Source organism: Alexandromys fortis, unplaced genomic scaffold (assembly GCF_014885135.2).
Source record: "Alexandromys fortis isolate MF-2015 unplaced genomic scaffold, M_Fortis_MF-2015_v1.1 scaffold_56, whole genome shotgun sequence".
Lineage (NCBI taxonomy): Eukaryota > Metazoa > Chordata > Mammalia > Rodentia > Cricetidae > Alexandromys > Alexandromys fortis.
This window is the reverse complement of record NW_026067935.1, coordinates 9,852,587-9,877,094: the sequence shown is the minus strand read 5'-3', so window position 1 is coordinate 9,877,094 and position 24,508 is coordinate 9,852,587. Positions and strand designations below refer to the sequence as shown.

Genomic DNA, 24,508 nt, shown 5'->3' with positions numbered 1-24,508 from the left:
GTGGTCAGATTACTAGTGACTACGTCCTTAAAGAAAAGTGTTTCTCCCTCTGCCTAAGTGCTGTGAGGAGAAACCATGACCACAGTTACTCTTTTAATCTGGGGACGGCTCAGTCCGTTATCATCACGTCAGGGAGCCTGGTGGCTCACAGGCAGGCATTGTGCTGGAGAGGAGGGTGAGAGCGACTTTCTGATCCAGGGCAGCAGGTGGGGAGGGGAGGGAGGGAGGGACACTGAGAAAATTGAGACAATGGCCAAGTCCTGCGAGAGCTGTCTTATTATTTTTGTTTACTCTCTGTGTAATGGGAAAGTGCAGGGCTTATCCAAAGTCCTGGGAGTGGTCATTGAGGCTGAACCCTCTCAGCTAGCAGCTTTGAAGTTGTTTTGGATGTAGAATTTTGAGGATATTGTAACAGATATTCTGAGAAGCTGGGTCACCGGGGCTACTTGTCTTCCTTGGTATCTGGTTCTTTTTTTCCTGAAAACATACAAACTTTTAAAGGTAACATACATATCTGTCTGGAATATGCAATATGCACAAATCAGCTAAAGATGATTTTGTTTTCTCTTTGAAAATGTAAAAGGCATCTGTTAACTTTAAATCTGTTTATACTATATAATGAAACCTTTATCCATGACATGAAAGGATGGCATGTAATAATAAATCATGAGGACTCTGTAACCAAGATTTATCATGTCTCATCCAGTCTTCAGGGCTGTTCCAATGACCAGGGATCAGAATATACATCACCTGTCTTGTAGGTTTTTTGTTTTTCTTTATGTCTACTGCCAAGATTTTCAGGAGGTTTCCCCCAGTCAAATCTGGGCTTTATTAATTTTTTAAGAAATTCATAGATTTTGTCCTGTGGGAAAAAAAGAATAACCTTTCTCCCAATAACATATTTTCTGACTTCCATTCTGAAGTTAAGACATTTTAAACATATATAAGTTGTTTTAATTTAGTAGTTCCCATGATCCAATGTCTCTCAGCAGCAATTGGTTTTTGTTCATTAACATTTAAAAAGTTCAAAGTCAGCAAAGTACCACCATACAGGATCCAGACATCTTGTATATTTTCCTTCTTTACGAGGATTATTCTTTTTTATATTACTTTACTCTCTTAAAGACTTTTCTATTATTTTTAACTTAATTTTTTTATGATTATCTGTACCCATTTTTTTCTTTCTTCAGCACCTAAACACCTTATTAAGTATATTATATCTGTTCAGAGGTTTTCTTGGTCTGGACCTGACTTTTTGCATTGCCTGCAGCTACACACTTGCAGTGTTCTCTGACCATGGGAGACATATCTTAAGCTGCTAAGCTACTGCTGCAGAGTGGCCCTGGTGACTGGCTCTGCCCCCCCCCCCCCGCCCCATCTCTGAAAGCCTAGCCTCATGCCAGTGGGCACCTACCAGTGGGAGCAGTGTTTAACTCCTCTGCTTTGGGAAGTTGCTGAGCCCAGTTTTGGAGTCCTGTATGCAGCAGTCAGCTAACTACTTTGAGTGTTCATAGAGAGACCCAGATGGCAACTTCTCTGTCCCTATAGTTGTGCCCCATGTTGGGTGCTAAATGTAGCAAACTTTCTTCTGGGCCACCAACATACTTCTTACTAATTATGCAAGCTTGGCCTTTAGTTTAGTCTTGTCCCCAGCTGGCTCTTATAACTTAAATTAACCTGCTTCCATTAATCTGTTTTGCCATGTAGCTCAGTTACTTCTCCTCTGTAGCATATGTTCAACTTGTTCCATGTCTGTTGACATCTCTCTGCCTCCCTTCTTCCCAGAGTTCTCTCTCTCCCAGGAAATCCCACCTATACCTTCTACCTAGCTATTGGCCATTCAGCTCTTTATTAAGCAAATCATAGTACCACTTTCTTACACAGTGTAAACAAATATTCTGCAATAGTCCTCACTTCTGCATATCTGCTCCTATGTGTGAACACGGGGGTGTTCTGAATATCTGTTCAATACCCTGTTGTCCCATGCCCTGTGATTGCTCTTCACAAGGATAATGGCATCATGCATGTCTCTAAAAACCTAGCTGATTTCCTGTGTATCTCAAGGCAGCAATTCAAGTTGTATCTTCTCAGGTGATGGGATTATCACACTATGGGTCATTATTTTAACGTGGGTTCTTAGACTTACCCAACTAAAAATCTTAGAAATCAGTATAGTAGAATAAGAGAGATAAAAAGTAAAGGTTGAAAGGACTGGTTTGGACACTCAAACACTCAAGTTCTCAAAGCCAAGGAGATTTATTTGCCCCAGGGGGGCAAAGAGCAGGGAATAAGAGAGAGACAGGAAATAAAGGGCAAATGAGAAGGAAAAAGGAACAAAGGGGGGGGGGCATTTGCCCCAGAGGGACAAAGGACTGCCTCTGGACAGAGAAGGGACAGGCATGGCCTATAGGCAATGGCAGTTTATAAAGGTAAAAGGGGAAGCCCTGTGTTAGGATGAGGTGTTTAATTTTGATTGAACATGTTAATTAGGGTGGCCAAAGGGAACTTTTGATTGCTGTACTTTAAATCTTAGATCGCTGGACCTTGGTAGTCAACCTCAGAAGAAGAAAGTGACCAACTAAGGGACTAGACCTTGGTGACTAGCTTTAGGAATGTAATCTAACGATTTTCAGCAAGGAAAATCCTATCCCAGGGGTTGGACAAGGCCTGCTAGAGTCCTTTCAAAACGTGTTTACCATGTTTAAGGTTGATGTAGAAATTGAGTAGAAGAATAATTCTCCTATTTAAGATATGAATAGATCCCATGGCTTTTGTCTCTTCACTTATATCATCTACCATTTGGAAAGCAAGAATAAAACTTTTTAAGGTAAGTTTTTAGAAACTATCTTGATTAAATAATTTTATAAATCAAATTTCTAAGCATAGATAAACTAAAAGTGAAAGTTAGGTATAGCATGTAAAATAAGACTTCCCTAAAATAAACAAAGACATGCTGTGGCTGGGAGAGCGAGCTAGGGAACTGCAGGCGGAGTGCCTGAGAGAGAGTAAAGCGCTAGGACTGAATCCGGCTCAGAGAACCTCAGCACAGCGCCAGAAGGGGGGGGGGGTCTAGGAGCGCAGGAGAAACCAGGAGACAGGGAGAGAAAACAGGAGGTACAAAATGGAAGAGAGGTAACACCACGTGATAGAACATAGATTAATATAGTTTAAGTTATGAGAGCTGACTGGGGACATGCCTAAGCTAAAGGCCAAACTTCCATAATGAATAAGTGTTGTTATTTGTGGGCTAGTGGTCCCGAAAGCCCATTACACCTGTTTGTGTGTGTTCATCGGCAGTAGACACTGGTGTCCTGTGAGACATCACACTCCTGCCCTGTTCCACTGACCCTTCCTCGGGGCTTCCTGTCAAGGTACTGTAAGGCGTTTATAAACGATCGCCTAACTGAGTTGTTGAAATGGATTGGCTTGGTTTTTGTGGTGAAGATTGGAAGAACTCGACTTGGAGCCAGCGTTATCATTGTGTTACCTTCAGCAAATTACTTAATTTCTTTAAACCAAGTGAAGATACCTGTGACATAAGGCTTATGAGAGCAAACAAATATGTGTAAGGTCTTAAATGGAGTCCTTAGTAGAAGTAAATAAGTAACTGGTGAATCTGATTATCTCTTGGCGAGGCTGGCAGTGTTAATGAGTTCATCTTAACCTCCACTCCAGATGTGTGCTTTTAGAAAAGAGCCTAAGGCTTGATATAGGAAAGTCTTCCGATAACCGAAGAACCCGAGTGGAGGCAAGGAGCCACAGGGCGGGGCCGTGATCCCTTTTTGGTGACTAGTTAGAGCCTAGTAGGATGTGCTCATGGCTGGTTTGCATACTAACCCTCCAGATAGAAACAGAATTATAATCCCGCATCCTCCATGTGCTTCCCACAGCAGATGAAGGTGTCCTCTTCTGTCTGAGATCTCTGCTTTTTACTGTCTTTCCCCAATCACATTCAAATTTCCTCTTTGTCTGGTTTTTGCCAGTACGCATACATTTCAACTGTCAACACTATGCTAATGGTTTGGTTTCCTCTGATGCCACAGGCGCTATGGTTTCCATTGTTGGAGGCAATGATGGCACCACAGAAGCTGTCCAGCTCAGCTGCTGCTCATCGGCACTGCGAAGGTAAACCCATCAGAATCAACCTGACAGGGCACTCTCCAGCCCACTTGTGTCTGCAGAGCCTGCTGTGGCAGTCTCCTTCCCCGGTAGCTTTCTGCTGTTGTCCCAGTGAGGCCATCGCTGTAGTCTCCGCTCCACCGTGTGCATTTCTTCTGGGGACCCGTGTAGAATTTATCCAGAAAATGTATAGTGTCAATTTTAAGATACCAAACTGGCCCAGGTTAACTAAGTTTCTAGGTAAGGTGACTACTTTCCCCTAAATAAAAAGAAAAGCAAAGCTGATCTTAATATTTTGTTTCAACAGCGCTGAAATCTTTGACTATGCAGGTTCTAAACAGTATGGCAGCGTTCATTGCCCTCCCTTCCATCTTACAAAGAATCTTGCAGGTGAGCTCAGAGGGGCGGGGGAGGCTGAATATTGATGGAGTCCTGTTATTTTACTGTAAATGAGGCTGAGGTTTATATCACCTATGTTTGGGCATTACCTAAATTGCTAACTAACCTTGAGTCAGTCTTGCATGGTGTCACTCCATGGGTATATAGGCCTTGCTTGCTTCTTTGGGGCTCGCATACACATTTCCTATTGTTTATAGCCCCTGGGAGACAATGGACACTTATTTCTAGCTTATCATACTTTAAGACTTTAAAAAAGGAAAGTTCTCTAAAAATGAAGTGAATGTAGGCATTCTAAGTAATGGTTGTTATTTCAGTTTTCTAGCTCATTCTAAAAATACTTCTAAGTTGAAAACTCAGCCCAGCTGTAAATTCTAGCTAGCCTTTTGTCCAGAGTTATTGTAAGAAACATTTTCTCCTGTTTTCTTTGGCAATAAGACTTGAAACTTCCCAGCTTCATAAGAAAGAGAGCCCTAAAAATACCCTAAGCTGTATTTTTAGAAAAACCTGTGAACATGCTTGGGGAGACAGCAGGAATTAGACCGATCCATCTTTCTTCTCTCACTTTATGTGTGGTAGTGACACATGCGCACTTGAGCCCAGATACACATGCTCATGTGCACACACGTGCGCCAGCACATACACACACACATACACACACACTTGCACATGCACGCACACACATGCATACACTTGCACATGTGCGCACACACCCACACACACACCCACACACACAGAGAGTCAAATAGGGATAGGACTCCACTGTTCTCCACTCTTATCCTTTGGAATGTCCCCACAGCTCCTTCAAAGATTCCTCAAGTGCTTCTTCCTCCCGTGAGCTCTGAGGCCTCTGAGCAAGCAAGCGATCTGATTCAGGGTGCTGCCTGTAGTAGTCTCCCTCACCATAGAGTGCTTTGTCCGCAGGAATTTAGGACCCAGGATGTTGCTCAGTGTTGGAGCCCTTGCTTTGTCTAGTGTGAGGTCCTGGTTCATCCTCAGTACTGAAGGAAAAAAAAAAAACATGAGTATTGTATATGGGATTTGTGGGTCTAGCTGAGTAGCCCAGGCTGGCCTTGAACTCACAGATCTCTTCCTATCTCTGCCTCCCAGTCCTGGGGTTAAAGGTGTGCACCACACCCAGCCCTCAGGTGTGTATTTCCACATTCAGTCCTTGGCAACTATCAGAGACTGAGAAATTCAAGGTAGACTATTTCCATGTGTTGTAAATATATTAATCCCAAAGTTTGAAAACATGTAGAAGCACCTATATAGGACTAGAAGAAATGATCCCACAGTGGGTTCTGTCCTGTCTGCACATTGTGCTTTATGGTGAGCTTTAGCCGTATAAATTATAACAAAAGTCTGCCTTTCCTTTTGCAAAGCATTGTGTAACTTAGAAACGTTTCATATTTTAAAACTGACCTCTTTGAAACCTTTAATATTTGAAATCTCTGCTTTGACTTACACTGGGATTCTGATAATTGTGCTGCTTTTATCATTAGGTAACTTCTCACTAATAGGAGGGTTTTCTGTTCTTAAATTGACTTCTTTATTTTTTTTTGTCTACTATAACTTTGCCCCTGTATATGAACAAGGATTTTTTAAAGTACTTTTATTCATAACAATCTTTGGTGTGGGGAAGGCAGTTATATAGATTGTGATTAACAGGTGTGTAGCTCAGTTGATAGCATGTTTGCCTTGCATGCAGGAAACCCTAGTTCCAATACCTAGCACCACATCAGAACCCTGTATGCAGAGTCATCACCCTGGGTGCATGTGCATGCATGCAGAGCTGTTACCCTGGGTACAGTTGCATTCATGCAGAGCCGTCACCCTGGATACAGGTGCATGCCAGCAGAGCTGTTACCCTGGGTACAGTTGCATGCATGCAGAGCCATCACCCTGGGTGCATGTGCATGCATACAGAGCTGTTACCCTGGGTACAGTTGCATTTATGCAGAGCCGTCACCCTGGATACAGGTGCATGCATGCAGAGCCATCCCCATGGGTACAGGTACATGCATTTACAGCCATCACCCTGGGTGCAGATATGTGCATGCAGAGCCGTCACCCTGGGTACAGGTGCATGTATGCAAAGCCGTCACTCTGGATACAGGTGCATGCATGCAGAGCCATCACCCTGGGTACAGGTGCGTGCATGCAGAGCCGTCACCCTGGGTACAGGTGCATGTATGCAGAGCCGTCACCCTGGATACAGGTGCATGCATGCAGAGCCGTCACCCTGGGTACAGGTGCGTGCATGCAGAGCCGTCACCCTGGGTACAGTTGTATGCATGCAGAGCTGTCACCCTGAAGATGGGGAAGAGGATTAGAAGAAGTTCTAATTAATCCTTGGCTACATAGCAAGTTCAAGACCAACCTGGGTTACATCAGACCCTGTCTCAAAAAAGTAAAAGTACTAAGTCTGCCGACAAAGGAGAAAAACTAAAGGATAGAGAAGTTAAATGCGCACCCCGTCCTGGTGACAAACGTGAACTACTTTTTGTTTCCTGATGCACTTTTTTGATTACGTCATTTAAAGTTTCCTCTGTTTAAGTTTGTGTTTTTGAGGAACTAATCAGCTATTGTGTATTAGTTCTGTTCAACTGATTGCTGGTGTAAATGACATGAGAGTGTGCCCACAAGAGCTTTCGTGAGAGACAGACTTTGGGTTCCTCTCTGCATGGTGTTTCATGCAGGAAACAGCGTCCATTTTAAGGGCTGTCTGCTGGCCCCTGTCCTGAGTAACTAGCACGTCTCCACTGCTTAGCCTCAGTCCACACAGAAGAGCAGGAGAGCGGCAGCACGGGCGTAGGGCAGGCGGGTTTGGAGGCTGGATGAGGTCAGGTGGTCACAGGGAGGTTGAACTGGCAACAAAAAGTGCGTCCTAATCCAAGCCTAGAGGTTGTGGTGACGCAGGCAAGGCTCACCAGATTAGGCCGGGCACTGATTGTGAGACCTGGTAGATCTGAGGGTTGGGCTGGGTGAGAACCACCAGGCTGGGCCCCATTTTAAGATGTGCAGGCTGGCCTGGACCTGGAACAAACAGGTCTTCGTTGTAAATTAGCAGTTTTCCATAACATATTAAGTATATTCTTTAGGCTGTTTGTCTTTATTAGTGACATGTCTGTTCCAGAACTTTTGCCCACTTTTTGAGGTATCTGCCCTCTTGTCTGTGGGTTTGAAGTGTTTTTCTATATTTAGTCCCTGATAGAGTCTTTGATCAGGTGTGTGCTCTGGGGCTATTTTCTCATAGCCACCATATATGTATGTATGGATGATATGTAGCTAGACAGTTCTCTTTTAGGTGCCAATGTGAACTGTGCATATTAGAAAGAAGCTGAGTTCTGTATGATCACATTGGGTCTTGGCTTTGCTTTTGTGTAATCCCTCATCGGTTCCAGTGATTTTTCTTTGTTGACCTCTTAGACACCTTTATAAAAGAATGCTGTTATGTAGCTCCCAGGTCTAGGTACCAAGGCTAAGGCCTTGTGTCAGGTCCACTCTGGTGAAGACCTCATGGTGTATGTAATCATATGGCAAGGGCTTGTGCAAGAGGGAGTGTTACACCCTCAGAACACCCCCAACTCCTAGCGTTGCTGCACCGAGGACTTAACTGAGTGTCCAGCACATGGACCTGTGATGATAAACCACACCCACTGCCTACAGCCTGCCTTGTCTTCTCCATCCTTGAACAGCAAACATCCACAGCCTCAGTGTCTGAGATGAAGGTCCCCTTCTGAGCTTGTCCCAGTTACTGCTCCTGCGTCTTCCAGCTTCACATATCCGGCTTCCTACTCCATCTGGCATGAGTTGATGCGTTTTTCATGTTCATATTAATCTAGCAACCCCCAGGGAGAAAGTCGGGAGGGACAGTTGTTTAGGCACACAATTGCCCACATGTAACTGAACTAAGTTACTTTTTTCAGAAGAGATGGTCATATGCCGAGAAATCTCAGATTGTCTTGACTGGTGCATATTTATCTATTCAAAGTGATTCTCGGGGCCTAAATTATACAGCATCTCTAGGAGCCTAATGGTTGATAAGTAAGGAAGCTTTTAAGGAACTCTTAGACATCCTGGGTGGGGCAAGGGGAAAGAAGCTTAACAAGCTTGACAATTCTAGAACCTGTATAAATGTACAGGGATTAAAGTCAGCTCCGTAAAGTTGTCAAGTTGTCCCTGGCCTCTGCACTTGTGCCCCTCTCTCTCTCTCTCTCTCTCTCTCTCTCTCTCTCTCTCTCTCTCTCTCTCTCTCTCTCTCTCACATACACACACACACACACACACACACACACACACACACACACACACGACACACTAAATTGTATGTGGCACCAGGTTTGTCTTCCTGCACAGTTAACGGCAGCTTACAGAGAACCATCAGGAGCTATCTTATGAGAACTGGCTGGATGTTACAGAATAATGATGCAATCTGGTGGCTGCTGTGCACTGTCCTTGAAGCCTGTGCTCACCTCGAATTCTATAATTCATGTGCTGCCCCAGCATGGATAATTTCCTGGCTTCCCTTTAAATTATGTATGTTGAAGTAAATATAGAAATGACCTATAAAGATGTCTCCTTTTTCTATGAACTTAACCTTTTAAGACATCTTTATCTGCTGGGCGATGGTGGCGCATGCCTTTAATCCCAGCACTTGGGAGGCAGAGGTGGGTGGATCTCTGTGGGTTCAAGGCAGCCTGGTCTACAGAGTTCCAGGGCTGCCAGAGCTACACAGAAAAACCCTGTCTTGGAGGAGGATGAGGAAGAGGAGGAGGAGGAGGAAGAGGAGGAGGAGGAGGAAGAGGAGGAGGAGGAGGAGGAAAAAGACCCTCTTTATCCTTCAGTCTCTCTTCAAACTCCAGAACTATTAATACCTTAGCATGTCGATGGGCAGATTAGAACAGAAATCAGATGTTTATAGTATTGTGCTATTGATAGACACTGTGGCTAAGAAATTAGTGTATCTAGTTGGAACTTTACTAGAGCATAATTAATGAGGGCAAAAAAATAAATAATTAATATATAATTAAATATAAATATAATAAAATATAATTAAAACATAATAAGGGCAAAATAATTAAATAAGGACAAAAGACATTAAATAGATCAAGTTTTAAGAAAGGAAAATGAAAAGATGAAGTTGTCTGGTGGATGTGTGGTATAAGTTGTCTTTCCAGAGCACAAGTCTGAGATAGAAGCTGGACTTGTTAGTGACCGCCACTGTTACGGGGATCTTTAGCTCAGTGATGGGCCCTTCAGTGGAGACCCAGACTGTTGAGCTGACAGGGCCTGCTCAAGCCCTAATGCATTGTAGTTAGTACAGAAATACCGAGCTGTTTTGTCGTTTCCATGGCCTCACCACAGTCTCACAGCTGGAAGCTCTAGAAAAGCCCAAGCTTGCCGCTCATCTCTGCTCGAAGCAGCGCTCGCTGCCCAATCCTGCAGAGCCAGCATCAGAAGCTGTGGTTGAAAATGGGCAAACCCTGGAGTCCAGTTCTCCAAGTTCTCTCAGATCTTCACCAGGTCATACAGACTTGCCGCAAAGTTGCCAGAGACATTTCTGACTGTTGCTAGGTTATCTGTTTAGTTACCTTTATTTTCCAGCGAAATTTATGTGTTCCTGTGTCTGTACTTGGGAGAGCGGCACGAATATGGAGGACCAGAAAACTCGCTCTCTGAAGTTTCTAGGTGCAAACTGCAATCTTCTGGCCTAACAGCTTTTAGCAGAGTTTGCTCTCCCAGTCTCGCAGCTTCCTTCACTGAAGGTATTGAAGGCCACCAGTGACGTGTATTCAGTGACACCGGAGCACCTCTCAGGTTCTGAGAACTCCTCCCAAAGATCCAGACGTCTCATGGCCACACCCCTATATAAAAGACTTCTCATGGCCACACCCTATATAAAAGATCCAGACATCTCATGGTCACACCCCTATATAAAAGATCCAGACGTCTCATGGCCACACCCCTATATAAAAGACGTCTCATGGCCACACCCTATATAAAAGATCCAGACATCTCATGGTCACACCCCTATATAAAAGATCCAGACATCTCATGGTCACACCCCTATATAAAAGACGTCTCATGGTCACACCCCTATATAAAAGATCCAGACATCTCATGGTCACACCCCTATATAAAAGATCCAGACATCTCATGGCCACACCCCTATATAAAAGATCCACCGTCTCATGGTCACACCCTATATAAAAGATCCAGACGTCTCATGGTCACACCCTATATAAGAATGAGTTTGTGTGAAGCCTGGCCACTCACTTTTCACATGTTTGATTTTTGTGGCTCTGTAGCCCTAACTGGCCTCAAACTCATTGTCTTCCTGCCTCTGCCTCCCCAGAACTAGGATCACACACGCATCACCATGCCTGGCTCTCCCTTACCATACCCAGTGCAGTGCATATGATACGTAGATAGTTGTGGTAAAACCATGTTGTCTAGGAAACAGGTACAATGCAGAAGGTCTGGACATACACAGACACAATCTGTGTGCACTGTCGAATCACATGCAAGCGCCTGGTTATGGGAGTGGGGCAGACAGTCTAAAGGGTTTTGAGCCTGCCTTTATCATATTCTACCCATTTGACAAGTACTGTCTACTTGGATCATGGTTGTGTGCCCGGATTTCTCTATTTGACAAAACTCATTTGTATTGCACATACTGCTCATATTAGAGCAAAGTGATAGGCTTGACACACCTCGTTTGTGAGCAATTCCTAAAATTGTAATTATCAATCCAGACAAAGATTAAGGGGGCACAGAGTATGCTGAAGATGAAAATCACGTGATATGTTTTAGATAGAGCAATTTGTCAACATAGTATATACCTGCAGCCATAACACTGTCCTCTAGTCTGTAATTCCCTTTCTGGAGATGTTCTCCTAAGAAGGAATCGAAGATTGAGACCAAGATTAGAGTCATCAGCTGTGGTACTAACTAGTTAATGGGGCTGGGGAAGAGGAGACTCTGGACATAATGGCTTAGAATGATTAGGTAAACAATGGTATTTTAACACGATTCCTATTCTGTAGTCTCCGGAAATATTTAATAATGTCAGAGCGCATTCACAGTTATAACATTAAGTAAAAAGTAGATGTGAAGTGACCAATTGTATATGCAGAGAAATACATCCTCTTTCATCCTCTCCAGAAGCAAGGCTGGAGGAGTGGCTGCCAGAGTCAGCAGTCTCAGGCCAGGAGGATTGCAGTTTGGAGGTTTTGAAGTGGTTTTGGTCCACCTACACTAAGTGGCTTGGCATACCTACTATGAGAGAGAACATGGGTTTCTAAGTAGTTGTGATTCATCATTAATGGCTTAATTATGAAAAAAAATGCTGAAAGCTGTCTGTCTCTAAAACTGAATTTAGCTAGTTTTAACGAAGAGGCAGCAGTTGTGAACACCGAGAAATTGTTGTACCTTTTCTGGTATTCTTAGACAACACTGATCTTCGTGCAGTGGACCCATAACTCAGAGAGGGAGCATTGGTGTTTGATACCCAGAAGCTTCTGAGAGAAGAAGTAGTGATAAAATGTTTGGACTTGCAAAAAGTTGTTTATAGAAGGGACTTGGGTCACCTCCATTTTATTTTCCAAAATATTTGAGAGGTCCAAAGAGAAACACATGAAGCACCTTCTGGGGAGGGTTCCTGGAAGACCGAGTATGTCATGACTGCTAGTGCCTTGGTTGGCCGTGGCAGCCCATTCCTGTAAGTCTGGCACTTGGGAGGCTTGCGAGTGTGGCGCCAGCCTGGGCTTCCTCCAAACCTGAGCTACAGAGTGAGATGCTTTTGCAGGGGATGACAACAACCAGCCATAACAAGCCCTTAATGTGATGTTAAAATCCCAAGAATCATAACAATTACATTTTTTTTCCGATTAGGACCCAATTTATGGAAAAGGAAAACTTGGAGAAATCCAGGGCCTTATTCTGGGGATGTTGGACACCTTTAACTATGAGCAAGTGAGTGAGCTGCTTGCGTCCATTTGTCTAAAGATAGGAAAACTTATGCTTTTCTTTTCTATTCTTTTCTTTCCTTCTGCTCGAATATTTTTGTCTTTGAAAATTGCAACTTAGTAAAAATAACATAGATTGAGATACATATGTTCCTTTTCCTACTTTTAAGCTCCCTGTAAACTAATTTATACACTTGTGTGTGTGCCTCTGTACACACGGAATATTGAAATGCAGCTTATTTTATGATTCATTGGCAATCAGACTGGTATTTTATTATATGATAAACTCTCTGGGAAAATGATTAATTAAAAAAATCTTTAGTTCATAAAAGGAGTCAGGAATATAGAAAATAGCAAAGTAAAACTAACTGAATGTTCATTTAAGTATTCTGAAACATTGTGCTGCTCGCTAGAGATCGCCATTATTCTTCTCTTACCTCAAGATTGCGTATGGCTAAGCCGGGCGGTGGTAACACACACCTTTAATCCCAGCACTTGGGAGGCAGAGGCAGGCAGATCTCTGTGAGTTCAAGACCAGCCTGGTCTACAAGAGCTAGTTCCAGGACAGGCTCCAAAACCACAGAGAAACCCTGTCTCGAAAAACCAAAAAAAAAAAAAAAAAAGAAAAAAGAAAAAAGATTGCGAATGGCTGTTAAGACGCAGAGCTGGCCTGGTGCTGCGCAACTCTTAGCAACAGTGTGAAGTGCCAACTAGTGTGTTAGCTGCGCACACATCTCTCCTTAGCAACAATATGAAGTGCCAACTAGTGTGTTAGCCGCGCACACATCTCTCCTTAGCAACAATATGAAGTGCCAACTAGTGTGTTAGCCGTGCACACATCTCTCCTTAGCAACAATATGAAGTGCCAACTAGTGTGTTAGCCGTGCACACGTCTCTCCTTAGCAACAATATGAAGTGCCAACTAGTGTGTTAGCCGCGCACACGTCTCTCCTTAGGAACAGTGTGAAGTGCCAGCTACTGTGTTAGCCACACACGTCTCTCCTTAGCAACAATATGAAGTGCCAGCTAGTGTGTTAGCCACGCACACGTCTCTCCTTAGCAACAATATGAAGTGCCAGCTAGTGTGTTAGCCACTGCACGCATCTCCTTATGAACAGTCTGAAGTGCCAGCTAGTGTGTTAAATACACTGCCTGCTTTTTGTTCAGAGTTTAGGAGAAGCAAAGAAGAACTTAGAGGCAGAGTTCTTCTGAAATGTTGGCCACAGATGTATGGGGAGGCTCATTACCCCCCAGATCGGGCCCTGAGAAGTGGGAGGAAAGCTGAGCACAGCGGGGGGGGGGGCAGAGTCACAGAGGAGGAGAGGAGGCTGAGACTGATTAGCATGTCTCCAGGACAGAGAAGCACAAGGTGGGCACTAACAGGTGAAGTTGAAGAGCCAAACTGGATAGCACGGAGGTGGGCTGTGCCCACGTCTGTCTGTCTTTCCCTTCGGCCTGACGGAAGAAGCTGGCTGCGTGTCTCAGTGACCTGTGTGAGGGCTGAGGATTAATATGGTGAAAGCACCTCACAAGCATAGGCAACCTGAAAGTGACCTGACATGTTAGCTGTGAAAATGTCTTAATGACAGATGGCAGGAGCTTGAGTGACTTTTAAGTGCCGATCAGAAAATGAGATCTCTGCCCAGGGGAAATGAGCACTGAATAATGGCCATTAGCTTCCCAGTGAATTGTTACTCGAAACACTGCTGCGCAGCAGTTTCCGGCAGAGGCCAGGGATCAGGGCTGTTCTTATCACCACTGTCCGGCCGTCCAGAGAGAAGTTGTAAACGCACAAAATAGATTTGGGCGTATCGAATCATCTGGAAGCCATCAGGGCTGAATTGAGCCACACAAGGACAGAGCACACATTTCTTAGGAGCTAGTGACAGATTTGAGCATTTTAATGTGTACATTTATCATCACTGTGCATGAGCGATTCCCGCTTGAGATCTTGGGTCATCTCATCTTCTCTATAGAGTGTTCCAGCTTCCGCTGTGCTGTTCATTAATCCCTGCTTTTTGTTTTAACCTTTTCTGTGGTTTGACCTTCTGTAGACCTTGCTGGAAACAACGACCAGCCTTCTGAACCAAGACCTCCACTGGTCACTGTGTAACCTGAGGGCTTCGGTCTCCAGAGGACTCAATCCCAAACAGGACTACTGTTCTATATGTTTACAGCAGTACAAAAGACGCCAAGAAATGGCCGATGACATCATCGTCTTTAGGTAACAGCCTAGACCTGTGTATGTGTGTGGTAGAAGCAGCCAAGAAGCAGTACATGTGACCACACAGTCAGCCATTCAAGCAGCAGGGAAAATAGGCAAGAGTTCCTGCCCCATGGCCCTTACAGTCTGTATGGGAGTGTGTGTGTGTGTGGGGGGGGGAATTAAGGGTCCCAGACATTATATGTACATCCTGTATAATCAGAGTTAAGATGGAAAATAAACACAAGGCAGTAGAATGGGAGGATGAAGTGTGTACCAGAGAACAGTGCTATGTCAAGAAAGCATGATAAGGGGCTGCAGCTCTCAGGGATGACCTTGAGCAGAATGAGAGACAGGTGGATATGTGGAAAGCCATTAGGATGCCGAGTGGGCTCTGCAAGGTGTGGCCAGCTTGCTGGTGCATTGGATGTGGAAGTGGAAACTAGGCCTTTGACTTGAGAAGCTGGATGAGCATGTGCCCTTGTTGAAGAGGATCTGGAAAAGCAATAACGTTGTCTGCAGATCTTAGGCTTGGGTAGCTGCAGGATTCTGGGTAGGGTTATCTAATAGTCATACTTCCATCAGAGATGTAGAGCCACGTTGACTCTGGAAATAGATGCTTAGGGGTCAGCAGCACAGCAATACCAGGAGAGGAGATACTCATACACAAGTGATACATGGCGAGGTTAGTCTCAGGATCAAAGAGAGTTTGTCCAAATACTCGCGGAGACTCCAGTCAACATGCTGATTTCAAATGTCCTGCCATGTGCTAGCTCAGACTTTGGACAAGTTGATTTTATCCTTTTATATCTTAGCTTCCTTATTTGTAGATTGAGATAGTAGCAGTAACTACATCTTGAGGTTTTGTAATCAGTCACCGAGTGCCTGGCATGAGTGCAGGAAAGCTGGCAGGTCTGAGATGAGATAAGACAGTGTTCTCAGAGACCAAGAACCCAGTCCTTCAAAAGTCGGTTATCCTGATTGGTTCGTTAGTTCTGTCTTGTCAGTTTAACACAAACTAATTAGAAGGAATCCAGTTGAGAAAATGCCTTCATAAGGCTGGCCTCCAGGCCTTAATTGATGGTTGTTGCTGTGAGGGCCCAGACCAGTGTAGTTGGTGCCACCCTTGAGCAGGTGAACTGAGTTCTGTAAGGAAACAGGCTTGGGGCTGGAGCGACGGCTCAGTGGTTCAGTTCTCTGTGCCACATGGCAGCTCACAACCATCAGAACTCCAATTCTGGGGGATCTGATATCCTCTTCTGGCCTCTGTGAGTACTAGGCATCCAGGCAGAATACCCATACACATTTAAAAAAATGAGCAAGCCTTGAGAAGCAAGCCAGTCAGTAGCATTTTTCCATGGCTTCTACTTCAGTTCTTGCCTTCGGGTTCCTGCCTTTTCTCACCTGAGTGACGGATGTGACCTGAGAGTTGTGAGCTGAAATAAACCCTTCCTCCCCAGGCTGCTTTTGGTCTTTGTCTAGTTATTTTTTTATTGCTATGATAGGGCACTACAACCAAGGCACCTTATAGAAGAAGAATTTATTGGGGGCTTATTGTTTTAGAGGGTGACTCCTGGGAGGGCAGGGCAAGAGCAGGAAGGCAGGCATGGTTCTGGAGCAGGAGCTGAAGGCCCACATTTTCGTCCATAAGCACAAGGCAGAGAGAACTAGCTGGGAATGGTATGAGCTTTTGAAACCTCAAAACCCACTCCCAGTGGCAGGCCTCCTCCAAGGCCACTCCTCCTGATCCTTCCCAAATAGTTCTACCACCTGGGGACCAAGCATCCATATATATGAGCCTGTGAGGGTCATTTCCATTCAGACCATTGCAGTCATGGTGTTTTATCACAGCAGTGGAAACCCTAACAAAGACAGTGCTGTGTGCCAGATCTATTCATCAGGATGAGGAACAGCATGAGCACATGAGTGGAATATGAAGCATTGATAACTCTGAAATACAAGAATGAAACATGCAGAGAGGTTTGCAGAGGTTTGGGGGACTGGATGTTTTGTGTAGCATGGTTAGAAATACCTCACTGTCGAAATGACTTGTTAACAGACAGCTTTGAAAGCTAATTAAAATGTAGCTGCTTATCATATTAATAAAATAAAACAGTATAGAGGAAAAAGGATGTTGGTAGCTACTAAATTTATAAAGAGCAGAAGGGGAATGCACCCCTATTTATGTTTAAGTGATTTTAAAGCATAAGGAAGTGGATATCTAGTTTGTGGGACGTGTGTTCAGCCAGGGGTTAGGGATGGGAAGGCCGTCGGGCAGCACCCTTCCTGTCAGGCCTCAGGGGCAGTGAGTGGGTGGCACAGGAGGTCTAGACAGAGTGAAGAGAAAATTGACAAGAGAGAATGCCCAAGGGACAACAGAGACCAACTGGACAGGAACTGGGTTCTTGTACAAAGTTGGACATATTTTTTCTGAGAAGGCACGGACAGGGTAGTTTTGAGGATGGAATATGTCAGGTGTCAGTGATGCTGTTTTGACAATGGACTCAGGAGGGCCAAGGAAGAACAGAAAATGACCAGTAAGGCTACTTCAGTAGCCTGCTTGAGAGATGGCCCAGTGCAGTTGGTAGCAAAGAACTAAGAAGTGAGAACTCTGTCGTGTGGGGCAGAACAACAGAATTTACTGATAGCTGCACTCATATGTGCAATGCAAAAACAGTAAGGAGGAGTTGATGGAAGTTAGGGGCTTAAGACCCCTCTCAGACACCCAGGGTAGAGTCTCAAGGAGGCAGGAGCATAGGGCTAAGGGAGCTGTCTGGCGGTATACACCTGGGAGTCATGAGCCCATGGTGTTTTAAGGTTTAGAACCAGAGATGCTAACTAAAGGAACAGGGCTAGGTGAGGAAAGGCAAGTGTATGAGAAGCAGGTTCTGTACGGAAACAGCACCAAGAAGAGAAAGTAGACGATCCACACTCAGCCTGTGTTTCCGGTTAGAAAAAGGGATCCAGGAATGAGCACGGAGAGGCATCTTCAGCAGCCAGCCTCGGGTGCCTTCTTAGGAGCAGTGTTAAAGCTTCAGAGCGTGGCATTTGTGTCGCTGTTTCAAATCTGCCTTGAACATGATGAGGGCACTTATGCTTTTACCAAGCCACTCAAGTAATTGTGATGTTTTCCCCCAATTACTTTTTTAAAAGCTACCTGGAAACAATTGTTAGGAAGCTACGGTTTGGGACTGAGCATCTACTGAGCTCAGCTTCTGCAGGCAGAGAACTGTGGAGGCGTGCCCACTCACAGCTTAAGAATTCACATCCTGATTCTCGTCCCTGTGCAGCCAGCCACTAGCTCATTTGGGATTTTTCTTTACCATATACAAGTGCACCACCAACCCTGTCACTGTTTGTGTTTATGGGTTTTATGCTAAGGAAAAGAACAAGTTGTTTGTCTTCCTTTTGTAGCTGCGGCCATTTGTATCATTCGTTCTGTCTACAAAGCAAGGAATGCACCCTGGAAATTGAGGGTCAAACGAGATGGATCTGTTACAAATGCAGCTCGAGCAGTAAAGCGGGCAAGCTCAGTGAAAACTCTTCAGAAGACAAGAAAGGCCGGGTAACCTCACAGGTAGGACTGGTTCACAGCTCACGTGACCTTTGCTTTTCTTGTCAGTCTGCTGGACCTGGCCTACATTGTCAGGTCCTGTAAGTCTCCAGTTTACCTGATAGAAATGGAATGCGTGACGTCTCCTGTTCAGTCGTGTTGAGTGTTTGAAGCCTGTCTGCTCTGCCCTGACAAGCTGATAAAATGTCTTCTGCCCTGTCGGGGACCTTTGACAGAGTAGCAAGTCAGCGAGGTCAGGTGAGCATATGCCGATACGAACACGTGCTGGCAAGAGTGTGACATCACTACTCTCTTGGAGCTGGTGATGGACAAGGTGCTGCTTGTATGCTCTGTGCATGTTTCTTTCCTTAAAGAGCTTGGTGCATCGTGTTCATTCCATAAACTTCTCACTGCCCCTGGAGGTGGAGGGATAGAGCTGAAGGTTTGAAATTTCGACCTATAACTTAATCTTCCTGACCATAAGCCCTCATCCCCAGACTATACAGGGGCCCCCAGCTCCAATCATCTCATTGGCGTACAAAAGGTGATCTTCTTCGCTGGGTGGTGGTAGCACACCCCTTTATCCTAGCACTTGGGAGGCAAAGGCAGGCATATCTCTATGAGTTACAGGCCAGCATGATTTACAGAGTGAGTTCCAGGACAGCCAGGAGCCAGGACTGTTACACAGAGAAACCCTGCCTCGAAAAACCAAAAAGAAAAGAGAAGACAAGAAGTGTTCTTCTTACAGAGAAGATTTAAAAGTGGGATTGGTTTTTTTGTTTGTTGTTTGGATTTATTTATTTTTATTTTGTGTATTTGCATGTTTTGCCTATCTGTATGTCTGTGTACCACAAACATGCAGAGTCCAAGGGGGCCAGAAAGAGGGCATTGGATTTCTTGCAAATGGAATTACAGAAGGTTGTGAGCCATCCTGTGGGTGCTGGGAATTGAACCTGGGTCCTCTGGAAGAGCAGTTAATGCTCTTAACTTCGGAGCCCCAGTTCCAGATTTTAAAGAGCTCTTTGCCAGGATCCAGGGACAAGGGCCGATTATTTGTATTCTTACTGCTTGACAAACACTTTCAGATGAACCATGCTGGAAGAACAAAATGAGTGTACCTGAATCAGATGTAAAGAATCATGGGAGATGGTGTTAGCTGCCCCTGCAAGGGGAAAAAGTGGGGAGGGGAATAAGATAGGCAAGTTTGGATGCAAAGGTAGATAAGAGGAAGAATGGGGCAGACGCAGTGGAGAACAAACCTCTGCTCTCAACAGAAGAGGATGTGCCCTGGACATGAGCATGGCTGTATCTAGAGGTGAAGAGCTCCCTCATGAGTGCTGCCTCCCTCCCTCATGAGTGCCGCCTCCCTCCCTCATGAGTGCCGCCTCCCTCCCTCATGAGTGCCGCCTCCCTCATGAGTGCCGCCTCCCTCCCTCATGAGTGCCGCCTCCCTCACAGGTCGCCATCTCTCTTGGAACCCTGCCTCTCCTCACCACCCTCAAGCCCCAGAAGCCCCTGATGAATTTTTGACTGACTTTGCATACAGGCTGTGAACCAGGAGTGGGACTTACTCTTTTTCATGTTCCTAGTCATTGAATGGTCTTTGTACTTTAGTAAAAAGTTGGTTAGCTCACACTCAGTTTCCTAGTTCTCTCACTCTGTAGGAAATTTGGCTACAAAGTTATGTGAGTTCTTCAGATTTGCTTTTATTTCTAATGTTTGAATGTTGACTTTCAGTGTGTGGGTGTGCGCACTGGTTTTAGTTTGGTTTTTCAAGACAGGGTTTCTCTATGTAGCCCTGGATGTCTGGAACTCTCTCTGTAGACCAGGCTGGCCACAAGGTCACAGAGATCCACCTGCCTCTGACTCTGTCTCCCAAGGGCAGAGGCGTGCACCACCACCACTCGGCTCACTGCAGTTTTTTGAAACTGGTAATGAATTTGCTGGTTGTCTATGAGTAGAAAAATACATCAGGAAAAGAGACCCTGTATGTAAATACAGTACTAGCTAATGACAGTTTGACCAAAAAGATTCCACTGAAAAGAACAGTAAAAGCCCTTGTTACCGCCGGTCCATCTGGTGTAAGTTCAGTTTCTCAGCCCTCTTTGCAAAGAGCTGCCAAGGCAAATGTAGCTCTTGAACTTAGGATGGAGAGTGTTTCGGGGTTTGCTTCTTGAATGGGAAACAGGCGTTCTAGGGCATCACATGGTGTGTACTGTGAAAACAGCTACCATTTGCATCAGCATCCCAGGTTTCAGATCTTATGGAACTAAAGGGAGCAAAGCGAACATCTTAAAATACTGCTTACAATTGGGGGGCCCTGCTTATGTTCTCTCAGTTACCTACTTACAATTGGGGGACCCTGCTTATATCTCTCAGTTACCTGCAACAAGTGTCCTGAAGGTTGTAATGGGCTTGTCCTGTAATTGTCTTGACCTGGGTTGGCTACATGACCCCAAACTTAAAGTCACGATGGAAACATGTTCTATAGTTTAATAGTGAAAAAATGGAACTCTTCCTCCCTGTCCCCTCATTTTCATTGAAAGTCTCATTATAAATTTTAAAGTCAGCTTATTGCTTTCTATAAGAAAAAAATCTAAGTGCATGATAAGTTCTGAAACCATTTGCAATACATTCATTACCCACGTCTCCATCTCCATGCCTCAGACATTGGGAGAGAAAACACTCGGTGTGCCTGCCTTTCCCTTTACCTCCTCAGTGCATGTCAGAAAGGCGACTGTTTTCAAATCTAGATATCCGTGTCGGCAGCATTTCTCCCTGTGGCTGTTCTGTTCTGTGTGGCAGAGAGGGCCCTTTTACCTAATAATTGGTGGTCCACACGGAAAAGGGTTGATATGCACTCTATCAGACACTTGTATTGTTTAGCTTCACACCAGCTGCATGAGGTAAGGTAGCCCTAATTTTACAACTGAAGGAACTAGATGCAACTCAGAGGGGAGAGCTAGTGTTTGAACTCGTGTTTTTAGGAACACCCACCTCCTTTCATCCTGCCAGGAAACTGCCTAGTAATTTTGACGATAAAACAGATGCACACACATTGCTAGGCCCGCTTGCTAGGCCTCCACATCGTATGACTCTTTCACATTTGTAATCATAAGAGTCTGTAAGTAATAACTATCAATCCCATAGTGTGGTGGTTTTCATTAAAGTTCACTCTGAGAGTTTTACTTTGATGCTTTGGTTTCCTCTGAAGGTCTGTCCATCCTGCTTAAGTCTGTCTAGAGAGCATGTTGGGGCCACATGGCTTTCACCGCTTCTCTCTGTACACTGTTTGGAATATCTCATTGCCCTTGGAACACCATCCTGTCAAATAGCTTTTTGTTTTGTCATTTTAGGAAACACGATAACTGTTATTTAACTCTTCAGCTTCTAACTCCAGCTCAGCTTCATGCAACGCTTACCCCCCACACCTGTGGTCCTAGCTGGTCAAGTGTTGTTTCCTGCCAATCTTACCTAACTTCACATCAGCCAACATATACAGCCAATCCAGTTTACATACTAGTTGTCTTCTAACAAATTAACATGACCATGGCAGGAGTTATTTCCCCAGAATGCCTGCTTTCTCTTGGAATAAGGATTTGATCCTGTATAACCAAGAGAAGTATCCAAATGAGTTTCTTCCCTTAGTCTCAGGGGTGTGTGGGCACTCAGGAGACCTCAGGGCCCAGGTCGTCCTGGCTGGCCTGTCTCACTCCTGTTCTCGCCATGCACAAATAGAATGCACAAGAGAAGCATTTCAGTTGAAGAACTCAGCATCTCATTATGCTTATTCATCTATATTAATATCAAATAATTTTAGTATCATATTAATTTATTCATTTATTAGAGTCAAAGTACAAATAATACCTTCATTGGCATGGTTTAGCATTTGATGAGGTGAACTCACTCTTAAATTTTAAAAAATGACTCTTGAATTTATCTTCATTTTTAAGTATAAGTTCAAAGAAAAAAGATTTGCTAGCTCTCAAACATTATTAATGAAGTTCAGAGTCCTATTTATCTTTTGTCTCTTTGTAATTTTTATTTCTGTTCTGCTTTTCTTCCCCCCCCCAAAAAATAATATTTTTATTGATTCTTTAGGGATTTCACATCACACCTGTCACATTCGCTTCCTAGTCCATCCCTGTCCATTCCCCCCCTCGCCGTCCTTGTGACTGACCTCAGTAAAAAGAAAAAGTCCAATTCATGTTATCTGTATACTCTGAGTGGCCTGCCCCTTAAAATAGAACTGCGTGCTTCCCCTCCCCATCCCTGCTGGAAGCCTCTTTGGTGGAGAATGACACTTGAGCATCCTGTCGCCGTTTTTAAGAGTTCTCATCGATGGCTTCTTGTTTAGGCTGTTACTATTTGGGGGAGGGGCTGGAGTGGAGGAGGGGTTGTCACAGAAGTCTTCCATGTTCCTCGTGCCCAGCTGCGCATCTGCAGTCACCAGTATCACTGCCAAGTAGCTTCTTTGCTCTTTACTGTCTGAGGGGGCATGGTTTCTGGCATGAGCACAGATCACAAACAGTGCTCCCAGTTACAGTAGAGCCATGGACCCAGACCAGACTGATGTAGCAGGAACCGTAGAGATCTGCGTGGATTCAGGCCACAGTAAGACCACAGACCCAGACATGGCCCTCTGTAGCAGCACGGACCTGACATCACCTCAGCAGCTCAGGCCACCTCACATCAGTATGGCCTCCTGTGACAGCATGGCCCACCAGCATCAACATGACTTCAGGCAGCAGCGCAGGCCAGGGACCTCTGCTCGACTTTCGGTGGGCCATGGACATTAACTCAGAACCTGGTTGTGGCAGGACCTCGGACCCAGACATGGCCCTCGGTGGCAGCCCAGACCTAGACACCACCAAGGGACAGGCCGTGAACATCCGCATGTCATTAGGTAATAACACGGTCCTTAGACATCAATCCAAACCTAGCCACGTCAGAGCCGTTGACCCACACATGGCCCCCAGCAGCATTATGGAACATGATGGTCCTTCAAGGAGATCCAGCTTAAAAAGTAGGCCATTCTTCATCTCAGGCCTCCATCGTTTCCCTGAACTCGAGTGATCCTGTGGTTGGGCAGTTTGTTTGGTGTCTGAATCTGCAGGTGCTTAAGCCCCCGGATGCTCCACTGACCTTGCTGGACAACAGTATGATGCCCAGTCTGCCTCTCATGCCTGCCACTGCTGTCGCGTCTCCAGCTCCACCTCTTCTGAAAGCGCATGCACCCCTCAGCTCCTCCATCACTCATATTTCTTCATCACCTGTTCGCCTAGTGGCGCCCACCAGGGCCCACGGTGTTTCTCTGTTTTTCCTAACGTATTTGTGGCGTGTGTGTTCCACTTGTCTATATCAGTATGGTGCACACAGGAAGCTGAGAACAACCTGGGCATTGGCCCACACCTTTTCCTCTGGGGCGCTGGCTCCTGTGCTTTATTCCCTGTGTACACAGGCCAGCTGGCTGCTGAACTCGCAGGGATCCACCTGTCTCTGTCGTCCGCCTCATCATAGGGTTGCCAGGATTACAGACATTTATGCTTCGTGTCTAGGTTTTGTGTGGGTTCAGGGGATTCAGACTCAGGTCCTTGTGCGGCATACTCTTCTTTTTATACCCACAGAACTGTCTCCACAGCCCAGGTTTGATGTTCTCCAGCACAGATAATAAATTAGCAGCAGGTTGTCACATACCAGACACATTCAAGTTGTTGATTCTTTTAAAATTTCAAAAAAATAGATATTCTTTAAGAGTTTTATAATATGTTGTTCAAAATCAGCTTCCACTGTAGAGACAGCAGGCATCAAAATAAAAGTTTTCCGTTTACTGATAGGAAGATGACTGTGTACACCACAGGGGAGAACACACGAGCTTCCCCTTGGAATTGAGTGTGGCCTCAGTTCCTCAGCACTGCACACATCTGAGAACACATCTTATGTTGGAGAATGAATTCACAAGCAGTGTTAGTGGGCAGAATTTGTTACCTCCAAATAATTATTCAGTAAATGATATTTGTGTTCTCTGTACTTTGCACATTGCTATGTATTTTGAATTCCCACAATACTGTGGAACTATTAAATCACCTTGCTGTTTAATAAAATCAGAAGCTCGTTTTTTAAAGTCAGAAGTCCATTTTTAAAGAGTATTAACTCTGCTATAAAAAAAATTAAATTGAAGGTATGTATACTAAAAATGAGATCTCAGTGTTTAGTAATAATGGCATTTCTCAAGAATGTCTTCTAAATGAAACTTATAAATCAAAT

The 24,508-nt window shown here is 44.7% G+C and overlaps 1 protein-coding gene across 1 annotated transcript in view; it reads left to right on the top strand.

Moving 5' to 3' along the window:
* Nucleotides 1-24,508, top strand: part of Vps8 (VPS8 subunit of CORVET complex) — a 192,890-nt gene that overhangs the window by 126,063 nt on the left and 42,319 nt on the right. Inside the window, exons 37-41 of the mRNA XM_050146426.1 lie at nt 4,044-4,125; nt 4,427-4,509; nt 12,412-12,492; nt 14,540-14,709; nt 18,103-18,265. Of these exons, the coding sequence (XP_050002383.1) occupies nt 4,044-4,125; nt 4,427-4,509; nt 12,412-12,492; nt 14,540-14,709; nt 18,103-18,265 (579 nt within the window). The remainder of the gene's footprint in view (nt 1-4,043; nt 4,126-4,426; nt 4,510-12,411; nt 12,493-14,539; nt 14,710-18,102; nt 18,266-24,508) is intronic.